Source organism: Zeus faber (genome assembly GCF_960531495.2).
Source record: "Zeus faber genome assembly, chromosome: 2".
NCBI classification, from domain to species: domain Eukaryota; kingdom Metazoa; phylum Chordata; class Actinopteri; order Zeiformes; family Zeidae; genus Zeus; species Zeus faber.
The window spans coordinates 51,893,494-51,905,651 of record NC_137189.1 but is presented as its reverse complement, the minus strand read 5'-3'; the positions used below and the strand labels follow the sequence as shown (position 1 = coordinate 51,905,651).

Genomic DNA, 12,158 nt, shown 5'->3' with positions numbered 1-12,158 from the left:
GTCACCTGCAAGCACACACATGGGTCAGTTCACCTGGTTGGGTCAGTTCACTTGGTCAGTCAGTAAACCTGGTTGGGTTAGGTAACCTGCTTGGGTTAGGTAACCTGCTTGGGTTAGGTAACCTGCTTGGGTTAGGTAACCTGCTTGGGTTAGGTAACCTGCTTGGGTCCGCTTAGCTCACCTGGTTGATGCACAGAACAGGAAGTGAGTAGTTGAAGCTCAGCTGCTGTAGCTTTGTGGCTAATGCTAACAGGAAGTGGGATCGCTCCACGCTCTGCTCCTGGAACTGGGACCGGAAGAGAGCGGCAACAGAGTCCAGCACCAGGAGGCGGACCACGCCACGGGCCAGGAGGAGGGGCACCTTGTGGGAGAGGCAGGTCTGCAGCGCCTCCTGCAGGAAGGACGCAGCACAGACGGTATTTGTACGCACCGAGATGCCCCTTATCCTAATTATCCCTAATTTGAAGTTTATCTCTGAATATTCATTTTAGTTAATCCCACCCTAGACCGAGACTCTCAAACTCTTTGGCTGGCGACCCCTAAAAAAAGTAAAAAAGTCTCAAAACCCCGTCATTCCAACTCATTGATGCTGGATCTAACAACAACACAGTGAAGTTCACGTACAAACCTCCTGGAGCTGGCACCCCATGTGATTAGAGTTTGAAATAAAATCATTACCATCCGTGTTGCGTTTGTACTGTTTGTGCCGTAAAAATGATTATTTATGCCCCTGTAGTTATTGATATATTGATCATGATATTCAATGAGCTGTTATGAAACTTTCCCATAACAGCTCAACCCCAACACGTCCACATCGCTCGATGGGTGACCCAATGTCCCCATCTGTGTGGGAGAGTCCTGCATTTTGACCAATTGAAGCTTGTAAATTGAAATATACACATTTCTATCAATTACGTGTATTCCCATGCATGCTTTTGAAAAGCAACAGCTTGTCTCAGCAAAGTGTCTCCTCTTCTCCTGCGCTGTCAGGGACAGAGTGGGAGACTGAGTTGCTATGGTTACAGGGACACACACACACACACACACACAATTATTATTTCTGAAAGTTAATTTTTATTTTAGGAAAATAATTTAATATAAAAAGCCATTTTCCTTATTTTTGTGCATGTTCAGAAAATCATCTGGCAACTGCCAGAAAACATTTGGCGGCCTACCAGGGGGTCAGCACCCACAGTTTGAGAACCCCTGCCCTAGATCAGTGGTTCTCAAAATTGTTTTAGTCGTGTAGCCCCTCTAAGACCTGTTCTCAGCTGAACCCCTTCATTGGCATTGGGGAAAAAAATAAAATCAACGTAAACGATGTACTGGATGTGTGTCCTGTGTGTTTTTTTAATATAATATATAACCAATATTTTTTTACACAATTTTCGGAGTACCTCCTGCAGTACTCCCCACAGTACTCCCTGCAGTACCCCCTGCAGTACCCCCTGCAGTACTCCCTGCAGTACCCCCTGTAGTACCCCTGTCATAGCCCTGCAGTACCCCCTGCAGTACCCCCTGCAGTACCCCCTGCAGTAGCCCCGCAGTACCCCCTGCAGTAGCCCCGCAGTACCCCCTGCAGTAGCCCTGCAGTACCCCCTGCAGTAGCCCTGCAGTAGCCCCTGCAGTACCCCCTGCAGTACCCCCTGCAGTAGCCCTGCAGTACCCCCTGCAGTAGCCCTGCAGTACCCCCTGCAGTACTCATTGCAGTACTCCCTGCAGTACTCATTGCAGTACTCCCTGCAGTACTCATTGCAGTACTCCCTGCAGTAGCCCTGCAGTAGCCCTGCAGTACCCCCTGCAGTACCCCCTGCAGTAGCCCTGCATTACCCCCTGCAGTACTCATTGCAGTACTCCCTGCAGTAGCCCCTGCAGTAGCCCCTGCTGTAGCCCCTGCAGTAGCCCCTGCAGTACCCCCTGCAGTACCCCCTGCAGTACCCCCTGCAGTACCCCTGCAGTACCCCCTGCAGTAGCCACTGCAGTAGCCACTGCAATACCCCCTGCAGTAGCCCTGCAGTACTCCCTGCAGTACCCCCTGCACTAGCCCCTGCAGTACCCCCTGCAGTAGCCCTGCAGTACTCCCTGCAGTACCCCCTGCAGTAGCCCTGCATTACCCCCTGCAGTACTCCCTGCAGTAGCCCCTGCAGTAGCCCCTGCAGTAGCCCCTGCAGTAGCCCCTGCAGTAGCCCCTGCAATACCCCCTGCTGTAGCCCCTGCAGTAGCCCCTGCAGTAGCCCCTGCAGTAGCCCCTGCAGTACTCCCTGCAGTAGCCCCTGCAGTAGCCCCTGCAGTACCCCCGCAGTACCCCTGCAGTACCCCTGCAGTAGCCCTGCATTACCCCCTGCAGTACTCATTGCAGTACTCCCTGCAGTAGCCCCTGCAGTACCCCCTGCTGTAGCCCCTGCAGTAACCCCTGCAGGAGCCCTGCAGTACTCCCTGCAGTACCCCCTGCGGGACCCCCTGCAGTACCCCCTGCAGTAGCCCCTGCAGTACCCCTGCAGTAGCCCTGCATTACCCCCTGCAGTACTCATTGCAGTACTCCCTGCAGTAGCCCCTGCAGTAGCCCCTGCAGTAGCCCTGCAGTAGCCCCTGCAGTAGCCCCTGCAGTAGCCCCTGTAATACCCCCTGCAGTAGCCCCTGCAGTACCCCCTGCAGTAGCCCTGCAGTACCCCCTGCAGTACTACCTGCAGTACCCCCTGCAGTAGCCCCTGCAGTAGCCCCTGCAGTACCCCCTGCAGTAGCCCCTTCAGTAGCCCCTGCAGTACTCCCTGCAGTAGCCCCTGCAGAAGCCCCTGCAGAAGCCCCTGCAGTAGCCCCTGCAGTAGCCCCTGCAGTACCTCCTGCAGTACCTCCTGCAGTATCCCCTGCAGTACTCCCTGCAGTACTCCCTGCAGTAGCCCCTGCAGAAGCCCCTGCAGGAGCCCCTGCAGTAGCCCCTGCAGTATCCCCTGCAGTACTCCCTGCAGTACTCCCTGCAGTAGCCCCTGCAGAAGCCCCTGCAGTAGCCCCATCTGAGGAACACTGCCTCGTTGGCCCCTCACCAGGTCGGCAGCGTGCTCAATGTAGACCCGGTCTGAGAAGCCCAGGTCCTGGAGCAGCTCTGGGGGGACGTCTGGTCTCATGCGGCTCTGGAGGCCGATCAGCTGCTGCAGCCGGCGGATCGGGAACGACTCCTCAGTGCAGATGTAAACAGCTCCTGGACGATCAATAAACTCATCATCGATCAATACAACCGATATCAAAGGTTAAGGTAAGAAATAGGACTCAGTACAGTACAGCAGTACAGTACCTCTGTGTACTGGACAGTCCAGTACCTGTGTGTACTGGACAGTACAGTTCCTGCGTGTACTGGACAGTACAGTACCTGCATTGCAGCCCCCATACTGCTCTGGGTACTGGACCGCCAGGCAGAGCTGTAGGGCCAGCTGGGTCTTGCCGGCTCCGCTGGGCCCCGACAGCTCCGTGAGACCCCTGAGAGGAAGCCCCCCTCGCAGCAGGGCGTCCAGGACGGGACAGGACAGCGACAGGCGGCCACGCCCCTCTCCACGGTGCAGATGCAGGGCTGAAAGCAAACAAACCCTACGCGAGTAACGCGAGTACGCCAACGCGAGCACACTGCCTGGTTGTACAAACGACGGCTCCGGGTCGCACCAGGGGGCGCTAGAGAACAGAGAGATGGAACACACGGGGAGCACCTGTCAGTGGCGGCCCCTGGCGGCAGGATGCGGCCACTGCAGCCTGCAGCAGCTGAACGTCTCTCCTGGACAGAGCGGTGAGTCGCTGCAGATCCGGAGCCGAAGCCCCCAGAACGTCCCTCTCCGAGCGGATGTTCGCTGAGCAGGCAAACAAACATGGCGTCAGCTCCATGGACATGTTGGTCATTACAACTCTGAGAACACATCTACCTTTCTTTGCAGCGTCTATGATTCTTGGATTCAGTTCAAACTTGTCCCAGTTCATAGTCCGTTCACAAGCAGCTTTCTGATCAACGAGGTGTGTATGTATCTGTGTGTATTGACATTTATATCGAGTTGTAGAAAGTTGAAGAAGCTTTTATGAGACACACTTGAAAAACGTTACCGAGGGGCCTCGCCCATAGGTGTACGTCATCACGTTGCGCCGCAGGACCGCAGCTGGAAGCAGTACGCAGGTGTGCGTAGCTCGAATAAACACCCTAAAATATCCGTTAGGTATTCTGCAAAGGAGAATACGACACTTCGTTTGATGAACAATATGAAAAATGAGTATACCCACAACACATGACCCACGGTAACAGCGCGGGTGTAATAACGTTAAATTCAAAACAACCCTCTTTTCCCCCCACATTTTGGCTTCTTCCAGATGACGTCAGGTTCCTGTGCCGCGGCAAAAAAAAAAACCCAAAACAGCGCGATAGGAAAATCTAAACAAAGATAAAACTTTAGAAACATTAAGAATTGTATGAACTTTCAACGAAATGATGATTTAAGGGAAATGTAACCGTCACTAGAAGACAATGAGAAGTTAAAATTAAATAAGAATCCATCCTAGCGCCAAGCAGCTTCTTCAGACCTCCAGCTGGTGAGTTAGCGCTGCATGCTAAATGCGTTACAGCGATGACATCATAACATCATGTTATGAAGTCATCATACCACGCTCACTGCACCGAGGGTTCATTTCAAAGTCACTCGGTGCGGATTCGAACCTGCGCCCTAGCGCCCTGCGTGGTGGTGTCGGAGGAGCATCCGGGTGAGCCACAGGAGCCACAGCAACGGCTCCGACCAGGAGTCACATAACCTAGAAGAGTCTCGTCCTGGAGGAAACTGTTCATAACCTGCAATACTTCATGAATAAGAGAGAATCCGTTTTATATCTGGTTCTTAAAAAGCACTAAACCCTGAACAAAAGTCTGGTTCCAGTTTTCTGACGCTAAGATGGCAACAGAAAAATAAATTTTACTCAAAACACTTCATGCTTTCAGTCATACACTAAATATTTCCCAAATAAAAACAAAAGTATTTAACAAGGTATAGAGAAATAAAGGTATTAGACAAATCCATCCATAGAATCCATCTAAGGTCTCTTATAAGCTTTAACCTGACAGCAGCCGTTCTGTTTATTACATCTATTAGTTTATTACTGTTTATTACATGTGACAGTTGATTACATGATTATTACATGTTGTAACAGCAGACCTTGTGCTCACTCCCTTCCGGCTCGTTCGCCGTCTTTCTCCCTTCTCCCGGGCCGCCCAGCACCGCGTCGAGATGAGCGCCAGGCTTTGTAAGGCGTGCGGCTGTGCCGACATCGACCTGGACCAGGCCCGAGGAAGCGCCGTGTGCACCAGCTGTGGCTCGGTCCTGGAGGACAACATCATCGTGTCCGAGGTCCAGTTCGTGGAGGGAACTGGGGGCATCTCCTCCGCCGTGGGACAGTTTGTCTCCTCAGACGGTAATACCATGTTTTATTCTGAAACACCCCCAAGACTACTTCCACGTGCAGAGAGGAAATCTTTGTATCAATCCACTAAATAAGATCGTTCTTTAGTTCCATTCCTTTCTTGACTCACCCAATAAACGTTGAACTAAAAGCGCATTTCACTTTGAAATGTGCTTTATTTTCTGCGGTAGATTTTCCTGAAAGGCATCACACTCAAACCTTTTATCTTTGTCCAAAACCAGAAAAAAAAAAAAGGGATTTCTGCGCCGTCAATGTGGTGTTTGATTTGCATCTGGTACGAGTGGATTCACATTACATCTCTAGTGGAATCTACTCAGCATTAGAGATGCTCCCAAGGTTCATTTTTAGCCAAGGACAAGTAAATAGCAAAGCACATGGTTATTTCATTGTGAACATTTATTTTAAACAGATTAACATTAAACTTAAGACGTTTGTCCAGAAAGAGTCTGCATCAAATTTGTTCTGCATGAGTTCAACGGCCACGTTGACCTGAGGAGAGATCAGACAGTTTCATTCAAAATAAGTAAGACACTCTGGTTCCAACACTAAACACATTAAAATGCTACTTTTAGAACAGTTAAAGCTCTTTGTACCTCTTAAAATACCTCCATGAACACTGACTCCATAAGGGCCTGAACCGCCGGCTAGCTTCCCAGAGCTGGAACACTCTGCACGGGTGTGGCGGAGAGAAGCTGGGGGAGCTCCCGTTTGTGGAACATGGACTTGCTGTTCATAAGGACCTGTAGTGTCATTGTACAAGTCTTGCAAATATGAGGACTCACTAAGTCCATGACCGGCTTTGGTTTGGCTGGATAAGTAGTTACCATTTGAAACAGTCTGTGCACTGCCAAGGCTGCTGGCTGCCTCCCTTTGCTGGGTGGTGCGTTGGACAGAGGAAGTCCCCCTCTGACCAGATGAGCTTCGGTAATGGCTTTTCCCGCCCGTCAGTGGAAAATTAAGCAATGTAGCAACAGGCCCACTCATGTCTTGGCCAGATTCATCAACGAGTCCCTTCTGACTCACAAAGGTCTGGGCTCTGGTTTTGGTCGGTGAAGGCCACAGGCTCAGACTGCGCTCAGGTGGGGAATGAAAACCTCTGTTGGGGCTTGAATGTTCTTGGTGAGCATTAGCTTGATGCTGGGCTAACTGACCGGCAGCAGCTCCATAATGAGTCAAGACTCCTTTTGTTGAAGATGACAGTCTAGGTGTCAGTCCCCCACCTTCTGAATCCTTTTTATCACTTGACACCGACTCCCGAGCAAACAAAAGTGAGCTGGCGGTCACGGGAACTGTGTCCTGTTGGGAAACTGAGTTCAATCCAACGTTGCTGCCTGGGTTGTCACGATGGCTGGGAACTGGGGGTAAAGGGCTGGGGAAAGGTTTACACTTTTCCTTTCCTAAATTAGTGCTTGGCCCAGAACCAGGGCTCTGGGAGCCTGACAGTTGGCTGGGAGCAGGTTTGATTCTGATATGAGAAGCTGCCGCTTGTTTAACGACATTTCTGGGATTAGTGGCCAACGTTTCTCCGTCAGATCCTGCTTGGAGCATCAGCCCCGACCGGCTTCCATACTGGCCATGAGTTTGATGGCTGATGTTTGTTGTACAATTAGCCTGTTGCACCTCACTCTGAATTGGCTCTCCTGCACCCTGTTGAAATAGAGTACTTTTTCTGTGTGTATAAACTTCACTAATGTATGGATCTGGTTTGGATGTTGTGTAGTTTTCTCTGTCAGACCTGCTTTCCGCTGTGGGAAGGTTTGTACTGACTGCCATCCCTGGAGAACTTTGGTGGCCTACATTACTAGAAGTTCCTTGCATCAGAGGCCTTGGGGTCCTGTTTTCATGTGTAGCCTGTTGAGAAAGAACATTAATAATTGGTCTTGCTGGAAGACTTGTAGCTTTGCGGCCTGTGTTTGGGGAGTGATGGTCATAATGAGCCTGTTTGGTGTTGGAGGTACCTGAATGTCCATGGTCACGCATAGATTGCAAGTTAAGATTTTGTCCAGGGGTGAATATGCTGGGAGGTCTTACCCTGATGCTCTGAGGCCCCTGACTCTGGTGACTGTGGACTATGTTCCGTTCAGAGGGAACAGGTGTTCCCGAACTGGGGTCAACATTGCTGCTTTGTGGAAGTAGTATTTTGATGGGAGAACTGATGTGTTCAGCAGTAGCCGGTCTATTAGCAGAGTGAACGGTACCTAAAGCGGTGGTGGGGGAATTACTGCTACCTTGTGCTTCTCCAGACAAGTGAGGCACCGCTCTAAGATTGCTGTTTCCGGTTGCTGGGCTCTTGGTACATGCAGGCACGTACTTGTCTCTGCTGGGAACCTGGACACGCCGGGACAGACTGCTGCCACTCAATTGTTGGCTGCTATGGTGATGTGGCTGCTGATACGCAGGGATATTTACTGCTTGAAAAGAGTTGTACTTATTAGCGACCCAGTTAGACTGTGGAGTACTGTGAACAAGTTCCTGGCTCAACCCGGACCCACCTGGATAAGGCTCAATATTACTTGTAATCTGCTGTTCATGGAGCCAGAGTCTGTCTTTCCTTGGGCCCTGGTGCCAGGCAGCAGTTTGGGCTAAATTGGCAGGATCCTGAATTTGGTAACCGCCCTCCAAGTGGTTAACCAGGGAATGACCCTTCCTGTCGAGAGCATCTTTAGTCAGACCCTCCCGTGGAAGCAAGTCAGGAGCTGGGCCTCCACCAGCAGCAGGAACCTGAAGCGGACACTCATTGGCAGGAAGTGCCATGGTTTCATCTAAAAGTATTAAAGTATTGTAAGAGCCTATCTTAAATCAAATACTAAAGACTGAATACAGACAATTAGATTTGACCTTTATTGTTCTCCAGAACTTTGATTGACCCAAATCCTGCCGTCTCTGATTGGAAGATTCTGTCCACAAAGAGTCTGCTGATAGCACTGAGTGGGTAGAAACACCTCACAGTCAACCTGGTGAAGAAATTAAGCTTCAGATAGAATTGTGCATCCAATCACCTGAGAAAAAAAAAAAAAATCTTTACCCAAGAACAGATAAAAGTCCATACTTGAATTTTGAATCTCTGGAGATGAGTGTTGTTCCGTCAGCGAGGAGCTGTCTGTCATGGATGATCTCGTTCTCGTACACCACGTAAGTGTCTCCAACCTGCAAACAGACACTCAGACTGGAGCCCTCCGTTTCACCACCTGCCAAATTAGGCTGTGATCTGTGCTTTTCATTTACCAGTAAGTAAGTGGTTAGCCTCAAACATTAAGCCAAACTGAACAAAGTGAATATCTGCCATAAACCTTTAAGGCAAATTTCATAACTGACGAGAACCTTTACGCAGTTTGAATTCTAATGCTGTTGACATTTATAACCAAGCTGTGAAACATCCCCATAGAGAAAAGACATGATATAGTTCATGCTATCGTACAAAAACAAATCAAACACCATCTAATGCTTTCCTAAGCCAGACCCCAATCACAAGAGGTCTTACCATCATCCTGGTTCCACAGGAGTCTAGTTTGAATTCAAACAGAACTCTGGACTGGTCTGTTTGCTTCGGTCCACAAGTTCTGTCCAACAGACTAGTTTGGTCCGGTTGTACCGTAGGCCACGTCCTGGTGGGAGTGGTGACCACTGTCATCGTCCCACCAGACGAACACACTGAAAACAAGAAGTCAGTGTTTTAGTAAAAGCTTCCTATGATGCAGTTTCAAACCTGTACATATTTAAAGTACATATTTGTTCTGCAGACGATGCTAGTTGAGTGTATTTTCCCACATTACCTATGAGCTCCTGTGTTTTAAACAGACATTGTTTTGAAATAGACGTTTGAAGAGCCAATGTTTTGGCTTCTCTCAGATCCAGGGTGAATGATCCAGAGAAGTCGTGCACATTGATGTTCTGGAAGAGGATCAGTGTTGGCATCACCAGGAACAAACTGCAGTGAACCATCATATACGTTGTTCAGGCCCTACCTCGTAGTTATAGCCAATGGAGAGAACTGGCACATCCAAGCTGATGCCGTGGCTGCTGTTCTTCAGCTGGTATCCTCTCTGGGCTGCCAGCTCTGCAGTCAGGGGCTCCTCGCCGATGTAAAGCCGCCAAAGGTTGTCCATTCTGGGCAGTTTGGTTACACTGAAGGAGATTCCTTCCTCCGTGCAGTCGGCCCTCTGCTCAGGAGGAACTTGGAAACCAATAGCACATATTACCATAAGGACATTAATAGTTCATGTTCTTTTTACGCCTAATGTAATACTCTGACATGAATCCACAATCTAAAGTAACATGATGCCACAGCTTTGAAGATTCCAGGATGTGTTTATATAAAAAAAAAAAAAAAAAAAAAAAAAAAAAAAAAAAAAAACACACCTAACTGCTAAATTTGCTGTTTTCTGGCACTATTTGTATTGCTGTGGACACGAGTCAGTTTTTACACTGAATGTGGCGGGGGGTTGGACAAATCAAACAATATTCAGTGCAACAACTGACTCATACAATAATATATTAAGGAGCAGCCAATTGGAAAAAAAGGCAGAAACCTACCAAGTACAACACAAAGGGCAGAGAGAACAGGGACACCAATTCAAACCTTTCCTTCAATGAAAAAAAACATGTGAAGTGTTCAGTGTCTCAAAGCAAGGAACATGTTGCTCACGTGCATTGTCCAGTTGTGCTGTTATTAAGGTGTGATGGTAGTACGACTCCCTCTGTGGTAGGATGGTTAATGTGAAGTTGAGGTCCAAGGAATACTGGACCCAGCCCTGCCCCAGGTGTTGCTGGGAAATCACACTCCTATTCAGTTTATTCTATTTAGCCGTGAAGCAGTTTGTAAATCAGGTACTCACCCTTCTCTGCACAAGCCGGCTGTCGAAGGGAACACGAAGCAGGAAGCTGCGGCTCCCATTGATGTGAGGAACCTCTGTGACGCTGTACTCTGGTCCTTCAGCCACAGCCAAACGCTTCTCATTCAGCTGCAGCTCTTCTAGGATCACGTCAGATGGAATGTTTCCCAGGTAAACGCTGAACACATACTCTGAATTTACAGTCTCTAAAAACACAGGAAAATATCATTTCTTCAGGATGAGAAACTACCGATCCAAACAACGATTCATGGCGGATGAATGAAGGGTCTCAGCGTGTGGGGACCGGGTGGGTCGGACATTTTTGTACTTACGGTCAATGGTGAAAGGCCGCTGGCAGCGGAGAGGGGTGTCCACCACTCGCATCAGTCTGTGTCTGGTTTCTACAACACCGCCGTCCTCATAGAGCAGGGAGAAGACGTGTTCCAAGAAGAGGGACACCACGTATGTCTCCCTGTAAAGGTTATCTACAACCATGCTCTGGAAAAGATCACAAAAAAAAAAAAAGATAAATAAAATATAATTTATTTATCTATCTATATCTCTATACCTCAGCCCATCCATCCAGATCAACCAGTTACATTTGGTCAGCTGTATGAGGCGGATACATGTCTACCCATGATGCACTTTGATTTGAAAGCTTTCCATTAGACTGACCTGCCTGTAGCCACCCTCTGCTCCATAGGGAACCCCGATCTGGACCAGGGGTCCCTCATGGGCTAGGGTGAAGCCCCTGGCTGTGGCTGTCCGCCAGTCGAGGAGCTGGGCTTCCACACCCACAGCAAGGCTTGTACTCTCAAACTGAGCTTCATGTGGGACCAGCGGGGCCATGACTGTGGGCGTGTCCCACAGCAGTCGAGCCCCATCAAAGTGACCAGGATCTGAGGGGAAAGATGCCAATTCATCCTCAACAACAGAGCAGAGTGATTTGCATTGTCTTGACCTATAGATTGAAATGCAGAAAATTTGTCGGACTTCCTGAAAACCTACTGACTGTACAGGCCATTGAAATGTCAGTGGTGACCACCAATAGTTTCTGCCTGAAGAACAGTGACCCGTAGATGACCTCTACGGGGACTCCATCAACCTAATGGACGACAGCAGAGTTGGCACCTTTAGTCCACATTCAAACACCGCCTGGCTATCGGTTCTTCTCCAAACCCTTCTGATGGAAGTCTGTTGACCCACCAGCACAACAGTGGACTGGGGCTGTTTGTAGGGACTGCGGAACACCACCCTAGTGGCGCTAATGCTCAGGCTGTAGCCGAGCTGCTGGGCTTCACCCACAGACATGACGGCCGTTTCCCCTCCGTTCTGCGTCAACATCAGCTGCCATGCGGCCTGAGAATCAGATCAGCACGTCAACAGAACAAGTTTCAAGACCAAACTATCTGGTTTGTTTGAAAGAAGTCATCTTGGGTTACCAGAGTTTGTGCATTCTGCGACACTTCTGTAGATGTTCCCCGAGGAGCTTCACATGTAGTTCCTCTGTCCACACTCACCTGTGTGACGGCAACACACCAAACGCCTCAAACTACACAGATTTCAACTACAGAGACATTTCAGATGATGAAGCGAGAAATTTGCTGAAAACCAACTGAGGTGAGACATTAGCTGCATCTCCATACAAGTTTGTCAACATGAGGTGAACATCCACACTGGTGAGATCCCAATTCATTAAAGTCTGATTTACATTATGCTCTCTACATCTGGTCTTCCAAATTGTTATTAGAATATTGTGTATTTAGTGCCTCCTGGTTGATGAAGCCCCCCCCCCCCCCCGCCACCACCTCCATGTAGTCTTCCTCACAGATGACCTCTCTCTGGGACCAGGCCGGGGCCGGAGAACAGCTTTTGGCCAGCGTCCTA

General features: G+C 49.3%; 2 protein-coding genes across 2 annotated transcripts in view; one reads left to right on the top strand and one right to left on the bottom strand.

The window, feature by feature from the left end:
* The window catches only part of xrcc3 (X-ray repair complementing defective repair in Chinese hamster cells 3), a 4,536-nt gene extending 453 nt beyond the window's left edge, over positions 1-4,083 (bottom strand). The window contains exons 1-6 of the mRNA XM_080022571.1: positions 3,906-4,083; positions 3,696-3,833; positions 3,365-3,562; positions 3,042-3,196; positions 182-391; positions 1-5 (exon numbers count right to left, since the gene is read on the bottom strand). The exon at positions 1-5 is cut by the window's left edge and continues 42 nt beyond it. Of these exons, the coding sequence (XP_079878697.1) occupies positions 1-5; positions 182-391; positions 3,042-3,196; positions 3,365-3,562; positions 3,696-3,833; positions 3,906-3,960 (761 nt within the window). The 5' untranslated portion in view covers positions 3,961-4,083. The remainder of the gene's footprint in view (positions 6-181; positions 392-3,041; positions 3,197-3,364; positions 3,563-3,695; positions 3,834-3,905) is intronic.
* A 290-nt stretch (positions 4,084-4,373) lies between these two features.
* Positions 4,374-12,158, top strand: part of brf1b (BRF1 general transcription factor IIIB subunit b) — a 37,681-nt gene continuing 29,896 nt past the window's right edge. Inside the window, exons 1-2 of the mRNA XM_080024396.1 lie at positions 4,374-4,560; positions 5,235-5,430. Of these exons, the coding sequence (XP_079880522.1) occupies positions 5,247-5,430 (184 nt within the window). The 5' untranslated portion in view covers positions 4,374-4,560; positions 5,235-5,246. The remainder of the gene's footprint in view (positions 4,561-5,234; positions 5,431-12,158) is intronic.